Raw genomic sequence first — 19627 nt, forward strand, 5'->3', positions numbered from 1 at the left:
ACAAAACACCAACCTATGGAGAAGCGCCTAAATTCCAATTTGCTACGCTTCTCACAGATGCAGCAAAGACTGACACCCTGATTTCCAACCCAAGTGTGAGCAGCAGCAGAGAACGGGAAGAGGAGCGGACCGGGCCGACCGGCATCACAGCTCATCCTTGGGGAGCGCTTCTGTCGTTTGACTGACAGGCCTCCAGATCTAACCTTCACCAAGCTGTGTCGAGGGCAGCGGGAGCGCGCCTGAAGGGGACAGCGCTTGTCAGCTTCGTTGAGCCTCATTCACTGGATCCAATAGCGTCACATGCCAGTCTCAGGCAAGACACGCAGTCGAGTGACCTGGAGCTGAGGGAGAGTGTATCTCAAGTCTTGTGTTGTTGTTAGGTTTGCAAGTACTTAGTGGAATAAGGAGTCGCCTACGACAAGAAAGCATGTCAACCAATACTCTATACCAGGTTGCCAATATTTCAGGCCAATATTGCTTTGTTTATTTATCTAATAATTACTTATTTTGTTACTTAAACGTATTAGTACATTATTTAAAGGCCTAAGAATTTTCCTCACTGTTGAATATGTGTGCTGGGTCCTAATGCTAAAGGTTTTTCATTTGTATGGGATTTAATAGAGGGTTTTTGGGCCTTTTATTGCCACAATATATAAATTACATAGGAGGAATTAGTCTTAGTGTCATTATGCAGCGTAGCCGTCATGTCAATATTCAGATAAAGAAATAGGAAAAACAACAAAAACACAATCACAACATTTCAAGTGCAGTCCAATACAATATATACACGAGTGGAGGAGTGTTCAGTAGGCATAAAATATGAATTTACATGAATATACAGTCTGAGTTAAATAGGCAGTGAATTTACAGTCCGAGTAGGCGAATAGGCATTAAATTAAATATGAATTACAGTCTAAGCGGTGCATGATGTAGTTAGCGCGCGCGCACACACGCGCACACACACACACACACACAGGGTTCCCACAGCTCCCAGATGTCAAATTCAATGCCCTTTCAAGGACATTCCAATTCCCCCACATTCAAGGACCCAACACAGCACATTCCAAGACTGATCAGTGTCAATTACTGTTACAACACAGATAATTGACAATTTTCATAATAAGAATAACAGCCTCCACAGAAACCCATAAACACCAACCAAAAAGAGAGAGAGGCTTGAGTGTGTAAACAGTGCTCACCTGTGCCATTTCACAGAACTACAATTTCTACTCTTGCACAGAATATATAAATCCAAGCTATTTCAATGACCCATGTCTATTTAAGTCCATTTTCCAAAAGGTTTCAGAGCCTTTTTTTTTCTCAGATTCACAAGGCCACATGGGAACCCTGGTACATATATACAGCATGCAATGAACCAAAATAATATCTAAATAAACTATATGCAAAAAAGTGCATAGGATGTCTTTTAGCGGCCATCAACAACTTCAGTTTAACAAATATTGGTGTCAGCCTTCAAAAACCCATACAGAACCCTATGTAGTTTGACATTTTTGATTGTATGTTTTTTTAATGCCCCTTTTGATCGCGATTTGGTGGTAGATTGGTTGAATGTCAGCAGGTTAATCAAAACATGAAGAAAAAGTGATGAGAAGTGTTCCATTTGTTGCTTTATCATAATAATCTAGTTCTTCCAAACGGTCTCCGTGTGGGAGATTTTTCCCATGTTGGTCACTGGGCCTTTCAAGCGCTAGCGTCATCCCCCCACCCAGTGGTGGTATCATCCTTCCAACCAGTACTTGTGAAGTGGGAGATGGGTCCGAGCCAAACCAAAATGGGGCCGCGTGGCCAAAGCAGTTTCCAAACACTCACTGTATTATAGCCCAACCCAGCTACCAGACAGGAGACATAAACATGCTGTGGGCTTTAAACATGGAAATCCACCGGGCTCTGTGAGATGCTTCAGCTCTGATCTCACTCTTTCCAGCCTCTTCTGCCACTCCAAGAGTCACACCATCGCCGTGTGACCTATGACCTTCGCTCTCTGGTGTCCAGATGGGTAAAGAACAATGACAAAAGGGTTACTTTTAGGTTGGAGGGGTTACAGAGGTGCTCAGAAGAGAGAGGAGGGGTTACAGAGGTGCTCAGAAGAGAGAGGAGGGGGGGAGGGGTTACAGAGGTGCTCAGAAGAGAGAGGAGGGGGGGAGGGGTTACAGAGGTGCTCAGAAGAGAGCCGAGGCGGTGACTAATGGACCGGGCTTGTGAGAACCAGTGTCGGGGGGGCCATTTGTGGTTAAACATGAGCGTGTCGCCACATACCACTGTGCCATTTCCCATCAGCGATCCCTTCCCCCCTCCTCTCTTCTGCTCTCATCCCGTCCCAGCTAACCCCCACCCCCACCCCCCCGGGGCGTAGATAGCACATTCCATCTCCACTATCAATAGATGAGAGGGAATATGGGATGATTTATCTTCTTACCGATAGGCAAAACCAGAGCGCTTGGCAGTTATGGCAGAAGCTGCCGCAGGATGATTAACAAAGTTGGCATGTATTATCCAGCTGACTTTGAAAAGCAATTAAGTAAAACCAGTGATTTTGTGTGGTTTGGATGGTTAGACAGTTATTCCAGGAGTCAGGACATTTAAAAAAACAATGACTCAGGCCTGTCATTTTGAGACCATCATACAGCGGAGTGCAGCAGCAAATTTAAATTTATCAACTTCGTTTCCAAACGGCATCAGTCATTTGAAAAGATCACACTACATTTAAAAGATCATAGGAATTCAGCAAGAAATATTCTGCAGCTGTTGCTCAAAGTGAAATGCCTCAACATGTTTATTGAGCTTATGGCCATTACTTTGATTTGACTGTCTAATTATGTCATGGGGTCAGTAAATGTTCATGACATGGGCTGCATGAGCATGACAAATTCTCTTAATATGGATTTTACTTTTAAATAGTTATCAATGTTACTTTTAAGTAGTTGGCACACTTGGAAAATAAACACTCATTTCAAACGAGTAGCTGAGGCTTTACCAAGACCTGAGGAAAAGCTGGCAAATGTCACAGCACCCCCTACTGTTGACAGCAATCACTTGTTGAATTGAAACACTGACCTTTCCACTCATCCTATATCTACCTTTTTAAAGTGTAAGATTAAATAAATTGTTTTAAAAGTTTGTGATCAATTATTAGGTGTTCCATGTTTGTCATGTGCCAGATCTCACAATACATGGATAATGGTACAACATCAAGGCCAATCAATCATATATAGATCAGCTTTACATGCAACTGCTGCTCTGATATCTGGTTGCTGCAACACAACTTACACAAGCAACCTGGGACAGTTTATGGGACACGCCCCGCTGAGAGGAACATGCAGCCAGGCTATTTTGCGGTGCTGCTTGGCATCGTTTACACGGCGGGTGCAATTTGTCAAAGTCATAATAATGTTGTTTCCTTCCAAGGGTGCTGGAGACAGCTTCATTGGCGCACTGGCATTCTACATGGCTCATTATCCCACGATGCCTCTGGAGGAGATGGCCCGGAGAGCCAATCAGGTAGCAGGAGTGAGCGTGCAGGCCGTTGGCACGCAGGCGTCATACCCCTTTAAGAAGGACCTGCCGGCCGAACTGTTTTGAAAGAAGATGGCAAACCAGCGAACAAACACTAGTCTGAGAGGACTGGATCCGCTGGACCGCCATGCTCAACTCATACTGTGTATTCAGTAAACTAACCCAGTTGTCTTCCTCTCACATAATCAGGAATGCAAAGATCAGAGTGAGCAATCTTAAGCCTTATTTTGTCATCGGAAAATGTATTAATTACAATGTTATTGAAATAACGAATGGTATTTTAATAAAATAAAGAATCTTCTGAGCTTGACTCTGATTTAGCAGCACACTCCATCTGTAACATAATTCTAGGAATAGCATGTTTTAACTCAGCATTTGTAAAACATTTTTCAAACTCATTTTGTTTTTAAACAATTTAATAATAATAAAGAGTTACTATGGTATACAGTTATCCTTTCAACAAAGTATATAGTATATTCATGGAATAATCGGGGGGGGGGGGTATCCTCTGAAGACATGTCAGCCAATCAGGAACAAGGTTTGACGAGATGCCATATGACGAAGTGATCCATCTGTTTTGCAGATTTGTGGCTGTCCATATTTTTGGTGCATTGTTAGATTGATCTGATCTTCCTCTTTTCAAAGAACAGGACGTGCTTGTTCACTGTGAAGACAAAGCAGATTTTCAATGTTAGTCACACTCAGGAGAGTGGGAATCACAAGTTTAATCATGATACGATACTCTATCAATTCTTTGGACAACGATAGGATATTTGCTGATATCACAAAGTCTGTCACAATACGATTTTGATTTGATTCAATTCAGGGGCCTGCAATCGATATGAGACAATATCAGATGCCCATTTAACACAATCAGCTACATTTATATCCACTCACAAAAAGCAACAAATATGATTTGACAATTTTATACGTAGGCTACGTTACATATTTGCGGGAGTGGAAGGAATCTCGCACTTGTACTGATGTCCAGCATGACGACAGGGAATGCCAAACTGGCCATGTGGAGAGTTAATTTTAGAAGGGAATTACCAAACTGCGGGGCATCCACTGCACTGTCTGTTTTTTTTGCTCCCATCCCCCCCCCCCCCCCCCCCCCCCCGCCGATTTCTTTATCCCATTTTTATCCCCCATTAGTGCTAATTTTAATTTATTTATCCTGGCTCCACCCTTTGCCGATCTGGGGAGAGCTGAAACTGGCTCCATGCTTCCTCCGAGACATGGGCAGTAGCCAGCTGCTTCTTTTCACCTGACAGGGGAAGCTTTACCGGTAGGACATAGCACGTGGGAGGATCACACTATTCCAATGAGTTCCCCTCCCTCTCAACAGGCGCCCGGAACGACCAGAGGAGGCACCACTTCAGCGACCAGGATATTGCATGTTTTTGGTGAGGGGTTCCTATATGAAGGAAACCCCCACTGTCTGCACTGTCTGTTTGACCACGGTATTCCTACTCTGGATGATGCCCCTAGGCGACACTTGGGGCCTTACGCTCAGCACATCGTGCGTGTGTAGGTAGCGGCAGCCCTGCACGTGTGTTCCACCTATGTGAATTCACACTCATGTTCAGCAACTCTGGAATCAGACTTGGACTAAGCTAAAGAGTTTCATGGTTCAGCCGCCATCGCTGTGTTTAGCGGTTTATGGCTCACCACCGTAGCCCAGAATGTTTACTTTAGCGGCAGTTTTAGTGCTTTACTCGAGCACGGCTTGTCTAAATAATAACGCCAGTTAAGAAAGACACAATATGCTGGCCGGCGAACAGTCCCATCGAGCACGGCTTGTCTAAATAATAACGACGCCAGTTAAGACACAATATGCTGGCCGGGGAACAGTCCCATAGTCCTCATTAGGCTATTCGGACTGTTCCAAATGTTATTCATTCTCCCTCCGTCCCCCCTCTCAAGTGAGGCTGTCGGGTGTGACGGGATGCTGAAAACATGAGTTCGGCTGGGATTCTACAGGTAAGTTCTCCCTCAGCCAAAGTATGCCCCGCTTCCTTGAGACGGCAGACGCTGCTTTCAGTTCATGTTTTGCACAAGCATATACATTAAGCCAGATGTTCCCCTCGCTAAAAAATAAAGTGAATGGGGCAATGGGGACTCGGACTTGAACTCGAACACTGGGGACTCGAGACTCGACTCGGACCCAAGATATAGTGACTTGACTACAACACTGAGTACAGCTAAAGAGAATGGGCAGTAGTATGCACATTAGTAGCTTGAGATACTAAGATGCCACTGACATGATGAAGAGGACCTTCACGGGACCTTTTTGTGAGAAAAGAAGCTGGTAGCACTTTACTTGAATTTTTGGTTGTAGCACAGAAGTCACCGCCTGTTGACACTGGTGGTATGTGTCTCCCCATGCCTCCGGTGCCTGCTGCCCAGGTGGGCTATCTCGTGAGAAAGGACCTTTCCTCCATATATAACCCCCACTAAAACATGCAGAAGATCATCGTCTGACCAATGGCGGTTGGAAGAAGTCCAACCAGGATTTTGATTCTGACATACAGTAAAGCTCTGTTAATTAATGCACTTTGATGCGCACTTTGAATGAATGAGGAAATAGGCATGCGCTGTGAAATCTGGAGCTGTCCATATTTCATTGTGATTGACTGCCTCTTTTGTGGGTACGAGGTCATGTCCATGTGCGTTTTCATGTGAACGAGCTCAGAGCTGGATAGGGAATCATAAATTGACAGACCCAGCTGATATCCACCGTCGTGTGATAATTTAGCGCGATTGCGATTGTCAAGTCAATCCAGATCAAGGGAACAGATCCTGGATGTGTTTATCTTGATTCATAGTACAGGCCCCAGGTGTCACTGTTTATATGTCTATATGTCTGTGGACAGATTTTGTTAGCCCGATAGTGTCAAAACCATGCACAATTCAATCATGAAACTTTACAGGTGTGTAGTTGACAACATCAAACTGAAGGCTGAGTTCAAAAATGGGTGTGATGTGATCTGAGCAAGGGGGCTGGCTGGCCTACTCAAACTGGCTCCCCCACTTTACCTAACCCTAACCCTAACCCTAACCCCACTTTACGCCACTGAACCACATTCGTTTTAAGTCACGAAGACTCACGGCTGGTGTGATCCCATCAACAGCAAGATGGTCTAACAAATATGTTGACCCAAGAGTTAAATATAATATACAATTTATAATAACCTCCTAGCCTGCTCATGCCAGATTCATGATGTATTACAGTCTGTTAGGACTTTTTTTTTAATGCAGAAACACTGTTCCTATGAAGTTGGTATGGTGACTTATTTCAGTTTGATTGGCACAACTTTGAATATTCCTCAAAATTGCATGTTATCTTACAAACATGTTGTACAAAGCCAATCAGCAACCGCTGCTAAAACACATGACCTGAATTCTGACATTTCCAATTATGTTCTGTTATTGGCAAATTTTACCATTGCTCATGTCACACAGCATTATGTGTATTTTATTTTTCCAATGTGTAACTAATCAGATCTAGAAAACTGCCAGTCCAGGCGTTTTCAAAACAATGATGGAGACGCCCCCCTCCCATTTAGTTCATTTTAAATGCAGTTTTTCATGCACAACTGATTATGATGCCATACTCCCTTATGACACATACAATTATTTTACATAATTGGCTGGATGTGAATATGCCATTTTTGAATGGCTCCTATCACATTAACTTGCTATACACTTACTGAAGACATGGATCTCATTTAGAAATTGTAATCTGCTTCACTATTTTGACACTAAAGATACTCCACTAACTAGAGTTGAGTGTGCCTACTTGGTCAATGCTACATGATGAAGTCAATCACATCTTACCAAATGGATCATGTTTGCGTAGGACCATCTTCTCTCTCAGACGGTTCCTCTTTGTGTTGAAGCAGTAGCCTGTTCCTGCAGCACTCATCATTTGCACCAGGACCGTCCTGGTAGATAGAAGATCAAATTAAGGAAGATTACCATGACTAATCATCTGACCAACACCACATACAGTGCATTACATCACCCAGGTTTCTCACGGCCAGGCAAATAAAACGGGATGTCAACAATGATAAAGTAATAGTATTTTCCCCCACATGCAGAATGACTTTCACTTACTTAGACTTTGCCTTGGCAACTGACACGTGAAAAGAGAAGAGATTATATTTCAGTTTATGCAGAACAGTTAGCGTTAGTGCAATGTGCAATTATAAACAATAACACTAGCTCAAGCTAACACGTTGAATATAACAAAGCTACTACAACCTGTAAAACACATACGAGACACAGCATTATAGGCACCCAATCTCTGACATTAGCTCGCGGGAGAACGTAAAGTTACCGTTAGCTACATTTCTACTGGCTGTCTGCATAGTTGCACACAATAAACGTAACGCTAATACTCACAATTTACTGTCGTGAGAAACATGTTGTCGACCACTTCTCAAAGCCAGCTTTAATAAACATAAAGCATAAAAGTAAGTCACATTGACGCAGAGCCTATGGTGGTGCTTCCGGGTTAACAACAACATCCGGTTTCCCTTAAAGGTACAGGGCAGGCTGCAGCCTATGGCTGTGTCCTCCTGATCAGTGGTCCCGATGGTCCCGTCCCGACACACACACTTCTTCAACCATCAAAAGTCCATAGGTAAGTAATATTCTGCTGTAGTGGTTATTGACCTTTCAGTGCAGCGGTAGTGTTACACGAAAAAATGCACATCACCTTATTCACAGTTTGGAAATTGAGGTAGACTTTATGGGTGAAAATAACCCAAAAGGGTACCATGACCCATAATGCATTGACCTGGAGAAATTGCATACTAGTAGCCAGGCCTAACAAACTGGTTGAATTTCATTTTTTCATTTATTTTTAAAGTACACAATTGGGTGAGAAGGCCTTCATCAGACAACAATCAACAAGAAAATGTAGCAATATAGCCTAGGCCTCCACACCAAAAGCAGTGAAGAGAACCAAATGAACACTGGTTCCCTGATGTCACACTCATCAGTAGCCTATGTGCACAAAGCAGTAGAGCACCAATCACACAGTAAGTTCCAAACAGTATAATATACAATTACATCCAAAAGGCAACAACACAACATGGATATTGATGTGTCCATCAATAGAGACCCAGTATCATGGAGAGAAACTCATTAGGCAGTAAATATGCAGCAATGGGAAGACAATTGTCATCAAATAGGGCGAATAAACAAGGAGTATGAGATAAAAAGCAGTTTGATAATCATGGACCAGCTAAGGGGAAATAGCTTCATAAGCGGATGTTTCAAAGTAAGCTGGCTAGATGTGGAACAGAAAAGATGGAGGTCAAATACAGCCTAGAACAAAATGTTGGAACAGACTTAAGACTGTAAAAGCAACACATTTTAATGTTCTAACAAAATATATTAAACCACTGGACATAACATCTAAGAGAAATGTCAAAACATTCCAGATTAGGTATGTGCCACCTCAAATAAGCCCCAGAAATGCATAAATTCGATGTGTTAGCAGATTATTAATCATGTAGCCTAATATCACTATATCGATCGATCACTTTTGGCTATTCATAATAGGCTGTAAAGTTGCTACTTCCTGAGAGGTTTGGGGAACTTGGTGACATTATGGTGTCAAAATAACTGTGACTCACTCCTTTAAACAAATGAGCTTTGAGCAAAGTTGGGGACATTCCAGAATATATCCTTATGGATACTACTACACCAAGATGGCCGTGTGGTGATGTAACATAATACTATCAATACCTCTCCTCCAAAAGGCTTCAATTTAGGACTATTCAGTGTAAACAACACAAACATTAAATCCAAAGAACTAAACAACAAGGTGACTGGCCCCAGGTGCGCTCAATCAGCCTAAAATTTGAGATAGATTTGTACCAGTTAATTATTTTTAATATTTGTCGGTCACTATTATCATTTTGATGTCCGCAATTTCTTTGTGATTAATTTCCACAAATTGTCCCTTAGGACTAACTTTTTATTCATTTGCATTCAGTTTATGTCATGCTGTGTTGGAGAAGTATGGGATTCTGTCATGTTGATACTGTAATGGTCCAAATTCACTGAAGGCCCTTCTCCAGCATGAATTAATTAATTTATTTGGTGATAAAATAAAATAACACAACAGTACATATAGTAATGAAAGAACAGACAATATATCAATCACCGAGGATAAAAACACAAAAAAGTCCGAGGGCTTATTTCCATTGCGGTCCTCACAGCATCCGGTGTACTTTGCTCTGTACCTCATGTCTCAGGAGGAAAAGTACTTGAAGAAGGTGGACTAATAGCTTATTTTCTATTCATTTTCGATAAGCGAGCTGCAACGGCACCATGCATGAGATGTTGGGCTCCCAGTGGCACATATAATAACTAGAATGTTTGGAAATTGAACATCGGCTATTTGAGCATGAACAGAGCTGTGTATCATGGCAGAACCAGCGAGGGGCAGCCATGCTATTATCTTTGGGGACAATTTGTTTAATGTTTAATGTCTCCCAATAAATTATATAATTTCTTGTGTGTGCTTTATATTAAATGACGTCTCCTGATTTAATGGGGACAACTGGGTAAACATAAATTTAACATGATGATTTGTTTTCAATGTCCTGTACACATTTTGTACACATTGTACCCCCAGTGTCAACAGCAGGAATCAAACCCAGGACCTTCTTGCTGTGAGGCGAGAGCGCTATCACTGCGCCACCTTGATGGTAATTTGCATATTTTCATAGTTGCGTAATAGGTATTCTGAATGTTTTATAAAGGGCTATTTTGATAGTCAACAAAGAATCATAAAGTAGCTGACACATAAACGTGGGTAACAAATGTAATTCTAATCTGGAGGTTGAAATTCAGCATTCAGGAAATGAACATGAGTGTTATTGGACAGGTCGTGTGTACGTGCATGTGTGTGTGTGTGTCTGTGTGTGCGTGTGTGTGTGTGCGTGCGTGCGTGTGTGTGCGTGCGTGCAGAGAGCAGCTGTCATGATGTGTGTGGAGCCTGCATCACTGTGAGGGAGAATTCTGTGAAGGGGGCTGAGACCTCCAGCCTCACCACCCCACCCACTCAGCACTCGGTCTCCACAGCCACTCAGGAGGTTAGGTAAACGCTCTCTCTCTTTCTCTCTATCTCTCTCTTTTACTCGCTCTTACATTGCTCTTTATTTTTTTTAATCTATTTGCTATTTGCTCTCTCAGTTACTTACTCTCTCCCTTCCTCACCCATTCACTCTCTCACTCAGTCACTCACTCACTCACTCACTTCAATCACTCACTCACTCACTCACTCACTCACTTCAATCACTCACCACAATCACTCCATGTCTTTTTATGCCTAGTAGGAAAGAGAGAAACTTCCACATTGGCCTAGTAACTGAGACAATGTGGTCAGACTGAAATAACAGACAACTAACAGAGAAAGGAAGATCACATCTACATTTCCCTCCCTCTGTGACAAATTAATAGAAAAACAGTTTACACTTACAGTGTAGTGAATAACAAGTGCAAAACTTTGAGACCACGCTGCCACACCCAGCACCCCCAAACCACCCATTTCCCCCTAGCCACTAATCCTACCCACCCCTCAAATCAGAATCAGAATCAGAAACTCTTTTATTGCCACAGTATGCAAGTTACATACAAAGAATTTGTCTTAGTGTCTGTAGCAGTCAGGTCAATATACAGAGATAAAGAAGTAGGAAAGATAACTAAAGACAATCACAACGTTGCAAGTGCAATCAAATCAAGTAAATATATATACAATATGTACATGAGTGGAGGAGTGTTCCGCGGATAATAAATATAAATTTATAAATCCTGACTCTCTACCACCTTCCTATCCCTACCACCCTTTAACCACTAACGGACTGATACCAGTACCGATGTTCCAACTGATACCGGTATTGATACTGGGAGCCTCCCGATGCCGCGGGCCAAAAGCCCAGGCCCCCCGATACTAATACCCATACCCATACCAACACCTATACGACACCTACCGATACCCATACCTCCACACACACACACACACACACACACACACACACACACACACACACACACACACACACACACACACACACACACACACACACACACACACACACACACACAACATAACAAACACAAACACACACACACACACACACACACACAACAGAGGTCCTTGAAGGAGCTCCAGGGGTCCTTGAGAGGGTCCAGAGGTCCTTGAAGGGTTACCAATACTGGTCCCGCGGCTGGTACCCCAGGCCGGAGGCCCCACAAACTTAAAGGCCGTGCAGCGGCTTGATAATCTGGTATGAGATAATGGCATATTTTGTTGTTGTCTCTTGTCTTTCAAAATTATCAGTACTTTAACTTGAAGTCTACAGACTTCTCAAGACTCAGAATTGAGCCATCTAATTGAATATAGGAAACAGCCAAATCTGAACTCTTTCACCTTTGCATTGCACATCTCAGGTTTTCATTGACATAGTTTCTAAATTGATTTTAGTATAATTTAATTAACAGCCAAAGCACAGGCTGAGGTACACTGCTTATTTCTTAGCATTAATTAGTTCCATTGGCTGATTATTCAATTGATATTTGTATGCAGAGGAGGGCACATGTACAGCCAGACACACACAACAGACAGCCTCCAACAAGCCCAGCTCACATATTATTAGTTGTCACAACAACAGGCTCACTGTTCTTGTGACCTAACAACCCGATCGCAGTAGGTGAGTTGATGACTCACCCACACCAACCACACGGTACACACTGGTTCACAACTCCCTGGTTTGCGTCAGTCAGTACGTTGCCCTATTATCTGTTACATAAAGGGAAGGGGCGGATGACAAAAGGTGAGCTCCTTGAGTGTGTTTCCGTTTCACCTAAACTATCTTCACCCTCAATGCCAACAAATCTGCTGTTTGCTCCTTTTGTGTGGCAGGAGGCAGGAAGGTAAGTCCGTTGGAAAGCAAGGAGGGTCCAACTGTGGCCTCTAGTTCAACTTCATAGGGGTTATCGCCTATTGTTTGGCACGGACAGTGATATTTAGCTCATTCAATGTGTGTGTGTGTGTGTGTGGGGGGGGGGGGTGTTAGATGACTCACTTGATTGTGAATATAAAACACAGGACAAAACAAAATAGAACAAACAAAATATCTATACAACACAGGAATAAAACAAGCAATTCTAAAGCACGGGGGTGGGGGGACATTTTCTCAGAAGGACCAAACTGCAGTCAATAGACCTTTTTCACAGCAGCCATTTTGATGTGCCATAGCAGGGTAAACACAGGTGTAACTAATAACATTATGACGGGTCCATTCCATTTAGGTATTCCAGTGCCAGGTCCTGCATGCTGGCTCATTGGACTGGCACTGGAACACCTACAGAAACTTTACTGTACATAGGGCTACGTAAATGTTGTAACTTCTATTTTATTCTTGTAGCGCGCGAGATGCCTAGGCTCACCCGCCCTGCAGCTCGCCGAGCTGGCCCTGTTGCTTGCATATGCAGCTCGACCACTGTGCGGGCTCACTTGCTCCCTCGCCGCCCTGCTCCTGCCCCTCGTCTCCTCCCCGATTCTACCTACTTATACTCCCATCACTTATATAGCCTCAGACTGATGACATCACTTATATACAGTAGCCTCAGACTGATGACATCATCACTGATGACATAGTCACTGAACTATAGCCTCAGCCTTAGGGCAATAAATCTGATCTAATTTAAAAAATCCCTCTACACCCCCTGAAAGTTTCAGCCCGATCGCACGTAAAACGGCATAGCTGTGGCCGAACACAGAACTTGAAACAAAGAGTGGACAGAGCCCACATACTAAATGTTATAGATGGATAGATGTTATTGTTTATGGTACTTTCTTATGCCTCTTATAATGTTTGATGTTTATGGTTTTCCATGCCTGAGTGCGAGCAACTGTAGCATGACTCAATTTCCCCTCGGGTATCAATAAAGTGATTCTGATTCTGTAAATGATGGAATCATCATTAATTTATTTATTTTTTTCCCCGATTTTTTTTATCCCAATTTTATCCCCCTTAGTGCTAATTTACTTTTTTATTTATCCTGGTTGCTACTCCACCCTCTGCCGATCTGGGGAGAGCCGAAACTGGCTCCATGCTTCCTCCGAGACATGGGCAGTTAGCCAGCCGCTTCTTTTCACCTGGGAATCATCATTAATGTTACAGTTTTTCATCAGATGCATTTCCTGAAACTCTAACCTCATTCTCAAAACTCTAAGTGTAATTCCCAAAACAGTAAAACAATTTCTCATAACATTACCACCCGTGCAAAAGAACCTTGTTTTTGTTTATATTGTATATTGTATTGTATTGTATTGTTGTTCAGATTATTATTAATATTGGTTTAATTTCTTAGGTAGAGACACAGAATAAGCCCAATACGGTTTCTTGTCTCTACTGGCAATTGTTTTTGGTGTTGTTTCCTTTTATCTGTTTTTGATTTTAAAACGTCAAATTCGTCAGACACAAAGTCAGTCAATTGCTCCAACTATGTCACAAATGTATATATAGCACTTTCAGATCATTGTGTAAACCCTGACATTCATAATGCAAAGCATCAACATTGGACAGACTGGACATAGTGTTGCTGTCAGTGTAAAAGATTTCCAGGACACACAAATATAAGAAAAACCAAGTTTATTATAGTTTTCATCACGTTAGATATCTGTCTCATTGGGCTTCCAGTCTCTCCTCCCTGCATCAACATCACAGCACTGTCTGGTGTGTTCCAGTCTCTCCTCCCTGCATCAACATCACAGCACTGTCTGGTGTGTTCCAGTCTCTCCTCCCTGCATCAGCATCACAGCACTGTCTGGTGTGTTCCAGTCTCTCCTCCCTGCATCAGCATCACAGCACTGTCCAGTGTGTTCCAGTCTCTCCTCCCTGCATCAACATCACAGCACTGTCCGGTGTGTTCCAGTCTCTCCTCCCTGCATCAACATCACAGCACTGTCCGGTGTGTTCCAGTCTCTCCTCCCTGCATCAACATCACAGCACTGTCCGGTGTGTTCCAGTCTCTCCTCCCTGCATCAGCATCACAGCACTGTCCGGTGTGTTCCAGTCTCTCCTCCCTGCATCAGCATCACAGCACTGTCCGGTGTGTTCCAGTCTCTCCTCCCTGCATCAACATCACAGCACTGTCCGGTGTGTTCCAGTCTCTCCTCCCTGCATCAACATCACAGCACTGTCTGGTGTGTTCCAGTCTCTCCTCCCTGCATCAACATCACAGCACTGTCCGGTGTGTTCCAGTCTCTCCTCTCTGCATCAACATCACAGCACTGTCTGGTGTGTTCCAGTCTCTCCTCCCTGCATCAACATCACAGCACTGTCCGGTGTGTTCCAGTCTCTCTCCTCTCTGCATCATCATCACAGCACTGTCCGGTGTGTTCCAGTCTCTCCTCCCTGCATCAGCATCACAGCACTGTCTGGTGTGTTCCAGTCTCTCCTCTCTGCATCAACATCACAGCACTGTCCGGTGTGTTCCAGTCTCTCCTCCCTGCATCAACATCACAGCACTGTCCGGTGTGTTCCAGTCTCTCCTCCCTGCATCAGCATCACAGCACTGTCCGGTGTGTTCCAGTCTCTCCTCTCTGCATCAACATCACAGCACTGTCTGGTGTGTTCCAGTCTCTCCTCTCTGCATCAACATCACAGCACTGTCCGGTGTGTTCCAGTCTCTCCTCTCTGCATCAACATCACAGCACTGTCCGGTGTGTTCCAGTCTCTCCTCCCTGCATCAACATCACAGCACTGTCCGGTGTGTATGGTTTATGGTGGACAAAGATTCAGTGCCCCCCCCCCCCCCCTCCTTCGTTCTTGATTAGTCAGGAAGTATACATTTGTGGCTACAATCCTCCAACATACTACAGTTTGGCTTTTATGTCGTCTTAATTACACCTCTGATGTACATGCATATATTCAAGTTTATTCATTTAGGGGGGGAAAACCTGAGATGAATCATCTTGTTTTCGAGGGTTAGGGTTAGGGTTAGGGGGTCCTAACATGCAAAAATAAGAGTAAATATGCAAACTTATATACCAAATACATACATGCATGCCCATAGACAGTAGCAAGGTTCAAGGTTATCTTTATTATCCCCGAGGGGCAATTTGTGGTACAGCCAGCAGTAACATCCGCATAAACAATCTAACAAAATGGCAAACAACAGAAATAAACAAGGCGAAAGTTACATACAGCTGTTTAAAAAGCCAGTAGCCGCAGGAACTAATGAGTTTTTAGAGTATTGGTCCTGCATCTCGGGCACACTGTATCTACTGTACAGCCAGACGGGAGCAACTTAAACTCTGAGGACAGGGGATGGACAGGGTCAGCCAAAATAGACTGGGCCTTCCTCAACCTTGTAGGTTAGGAAGATCATTTAAGGTAGTGCGAGCAATTTTGCCGCACACCTTGACTATGCTCTGCAGTCTGTTTTTGTTCTTGAGGGTAAGTGACCCGTGTCAGCTCACAAAAGCAAAGGTGAGGACTGATTCAATAAAACAAGAATAAAACATTTCCATAAAAGTGCTATCCACATTAAAACTTCTGAGCTTACGATGAAAAAACATGCGCTGATGGGCTTTCTTGCACACAGCATCCGCATGAGGCTTGAAGGTCAGTTTGTTGTCGATTATAGTGCCGAGGTACTCTACAGCCTGATCATTTCTCATCACAGAGGAGATGACAGGGGGGGACCTTCTGAAATCAATCACTATCTCTTTAGACAGAGCCACACTGCCGTCTGCCATTGGTCCACGATCAGTGAGCTCTACAATCACTGGACAGGTGACCTGTCAATCACACCCCAAAATATAGTCTGCTTAGTCCTCTATTAAACTCTAAATTGGACCATAATTTACTAAATGAACATGTTGTATTGAAGAAGACTTGCAACTAGCAATTGAGACCATAAACGCATTAGGAAAATGTTTACTTAAGTCATAAATCAAGTGAGTAGGGTCATTTTCCCATTGACTGCCAGGAGCCAGTGGAGTTTCTCCCTGCAGGCCATTAGAAAGAATGCAGGTTGTCCTCATTTTTCAGAACTGGAGGTTGCCTCTTGGGGAAAACGTGGGAATTCGGATGGAGTTCAGCTTTGAGCATGAGCCAGATCTGACTGCTCATGTTCAGCCTGTGTTGAGATGATCTAATCTCCTGTTTACACGGGGTTGAAAATCTCATTTTGCTTTAGTTCCTCTCTAAATCCACTCAGTGGCATTTGCATCTGAAAGTGCTGCATTATCAGGATCCTCTGCCATAAAAAAACTCTTTATCCTTTTCCTCCCGGTGTCTTACGCAATACTCAAAAACAATCCTAGCAGAACGGTCTGGAATTGTCTCTTCACTTGCGTACATGGGAAGGTGATTGTGCCAGTCATGATGTCATGTACTGATGTGCATCAGGTTGCCATGGTGACACCAATCAGTGATGGTGAGGCCCTCAAATTGAATCCCACATGTCTGTGAAGTCGAGCTTATGGACTCCAGAGGGATTTTTATTCAGATGTAGACGTTGAAAGAAATTACTTTGTTGCTTTTCCATTGATTAATTAATAATCATATAAATAAATAATAATACATTAAACAATTTTTATTGAACATTAAACGATTGCAATAAAATATGCCTCAATGACAGATGTATTTTTTATACATTTCTGATATCTTCAATATACATTATTTACAGCATCAGTCAGTCACTGACTTAGTGCAGTGCGCCCTCAGTGCAATGTGTTCAAGCAAAATGCATTAGACTTGGCACATTCATTTTTCAGACATTATGTAGGTGCATAAATGGGCGGTCTTGGCAGTTTTTCCCATGGCCTTTATAGTTAAAGTTATTATAGTTAACACACCAACTAATACCATAATAACTACTGTATCGACTGATATGAAGAAGTATGGTGAAGGTGATATTTTGGCCATCCAGCCCTATGCAGTAGATCATCAGTGTGAGATCCACAGTGAACTTAGAATCCATAAACCTTTCAACCCCCAAAAGGTGGGAGGAAATCTCACTCTCACAGCAAACGTGTCACATCCTGCTCCACTATATTCAGTATAGCTCTATATATAGATATTGTGTGTCTACAATAGCCCACTGGCTGCTTTACATAGTCGTAATGATGACCGTGGTGTTGTTAAGAGCAATGTTATAAAACAGGGAGCCGGTGTGTTCTCCCTCTCCCATCTGTTCTCTCTCCTCTGTCTCCTCTTCCTCTGTGTTCCATGACGCAAAGCCTGAGTGGGAGTGGACAAACCTTCTGCTCCCTGAGAGGACTGAGTGGGCCGCTGTGTACACACCAGATAGGGAGGGAGAGATGGAGAGGTATAGAGGGAGAGAGATGGAGGGAGAGAGGGAGAGGTATAGGGGGAGAGAGATGGAGGGAGAGAGGGAGAGTTATAGGGGGAGAGAGGGAGAGGTATAGGGGGAGAGAGATGGAGAGTTATAGGGGGAGAGAGGGAGAGGTATAGGGGGAGAGAGGGAGAGTTATAGGGGGAGAGAGGGAGAGGTATAGGGGGAGAGAGATGGAGGGAGAGAGGGAGAGTTATAGGGGGAGAGAGGGAGAGGTATAGGGAGAGAGAGGGAGAGTTATAGGGGGAGAGAGGGAGAGGTATATGGGGAGAGAGATGGAGAGATGGAGAGCTATAGGGGGAGAGAGATGGAGGCAGAGGTATAGGGAGAGAGATGGAGGGAGAGAGGCAGAGTTATAGGGGGAGAGAGGGATAGGTATAGGGGGAGAGAGATGGAGAGTTAGAGAGGGAGAGGTATAGGGGGAGAGAGATGGAGAGTTATAGGGGGAGAGAGATGGAGGGAGAGAGGGAGAGTTATAGGGGGAGAGGGGGAGAGAGATGGAGGGAGAGAGTGAGAGTTAGAGAGGGAGAGGTATAGGGGGAGAGAGAGAGAGTTATAGGGGGAGAGAGGGAGAGGTATATGGGGAGAGAGATGGAGGGAGAGATGGAGAGCTATAGGGGGAGAGAGATGGAGGCAGAGGTATAGGGGGAGAGAGATGGAGGGAGAGAGGGAGAGTTATAGGGGGAGAGAGGGATAGGTATAGGGGGAGAGAGATGGAGAGTTATAGGGGGAGAGAGGGAGAGGTATAGGGGGAGAGAGATGGAGAGTTATAGGGGGAGAGAGATGGAGGGAGAGAGGGAGAGTTATAGGGGGAGAGAGGGAGAGGTATAGGGGGAGAGAGATGGAGGGAGAGAGTGAGAGTTATAGGGGGAGAGAGGGAGAGGTATAGGGGGAGAGAGATGGAGGGAGAGATGGAGAGGTATAGGGGGAGAGAGATGGAGGGAGAGGTATAGGGGGAGAGATGGAGGGAAAGAGGGAGAGGTATAGGGGGAGAGATGGAGAGGTATAGGGGGAGAGAGATGGAAGGAGAGATAGAGAGGTATAGGGGAGAGAGATGGAGAGGTATAGGGAGGGAGAGATGGAGAGGTATAGGGGGAGAGAGGGAGATGTAAAGGGGGAGAGAGAGGCAGAGGTATGGGGGGAGAGAGGGAGAGGTATGGGGGGAGAGAGATGGAGGGAGAGAGGGAGATGTATAGAGGGAGAGAGGGAGATGTATAGAGGGAGAGATGGAGAGGTATAGGGGGAGAAAGATGGAGGGAGAGAGGGAGAGGTATGGGGGGAGAGAGATGGAGGGAGAGAGGGAGACAAGGTGACGGTGGGAGATAGTCGAGTAAATAACGAGGGATGAATGGGGGACAGGAAGGGAAAGATGGAGAGAGGCATGGTGCGAGATGGAGGGATGGGTTAGTTTAGGGAGGGGGGAGCGGATGGGGATGTGGAGACGGAGAGGCGATGAGCCTAATAACGAGGAGATAAGAATAGAAGGAGAGCGGAAGCAGGCAAAAGGCAGAGAGGCAAGAGATATAAGGACAAGACGGAAAGGAAAATATCTGGAATTAGGATGACAGCCCTCAATCAGAACGGTTCCATCTGGTTTGCATGTTATATGTAATATCAGGTAAATGAGGTTCCATCTGGTTTGCATGTTATATGTAATATCAGGTAAATGAGGTTCCATCTGGTTTGCATGTTATATGTA

General features: G+C 44.0%; 2 protein-coding genes across 2 annotated transcripts in view; one reads left to right on the forward strand and one right to left on the reverse strand.

Moving 5' to 3' along the window:
* Nucleotides 1–3735, forward strand: part of rbks (ribokinase) — a 42266-nt gene extending 38531 nt beyond the window's left edge. Inside the window, exon 9 of the mRNA XM_083633332.1 lies at nucleotides 3427–3735. Within this exon, the coding sequence (XP_083489458.1) occupies nucleotides 3427–3600 (174 nt within the window). The 3' untranslated portion in view covers nucleotides 3601–3735. The remainder of the gene's footprint in view (nucleotides 1–3426) is intronic.
* Nucleotides 3736–3932: 197 nt separating this feature from the next.
* Nucleotides 3933–8052, reverse strand: mrpl33 (mitochondrial ribosomal protein L33). Its single transcript, XM_083633341.1, has 4 exons — nucleotides 7942–8052; nucleotides 7654–7672; nucleotides 7375–7481; nucleotides 3933–4198 (listed from the first exon to the last, which is right to left on the reverse strand). Exons 1-4 carry the CDS (start codon nucleotides 7961–7963, stop codon nucleotides 4149–4151), a joined length of 198 nt encoding a protein of 65 aa, XP_083489467.1. The 5' UTR covers nucleotides 7964–8052; the 3' UTR covers nucleotides 3933–4148.
* Between the last annotated feature and the right edge of the window lie 11575 nt (nucleotides 8053–19627).

This window comes from Poromitra crassiceps (assembly GCF_964638095.1).
Source record: "Poromitra crassiceps genome assembly, chromosome: 3".
In the NCBI taxonomy this organism is placed as follows: Eukaryota; Metazoa; Chordata; class Actinopteri; order Beryciformes; family Melamphaidae; genus Poromitra; species Poromitra crassiceps.

What these genes read in the sequence shown, in the direction of transcription:
- mrpl33 (XM_083633341.1), bottom strand. Translation starts at nt 7,963, where the DNA reads ATGTTTCTCACGACAGTAAATT. An exon ending in ACGCAAACATGATCCATTTG is followed by an intron (nt 4,199 to 7,374) that starts GTAAGATGTGAT and finishes TTGTCTTCACAG; the next exon opens with TGAACAAGCACGTCCTGTTC.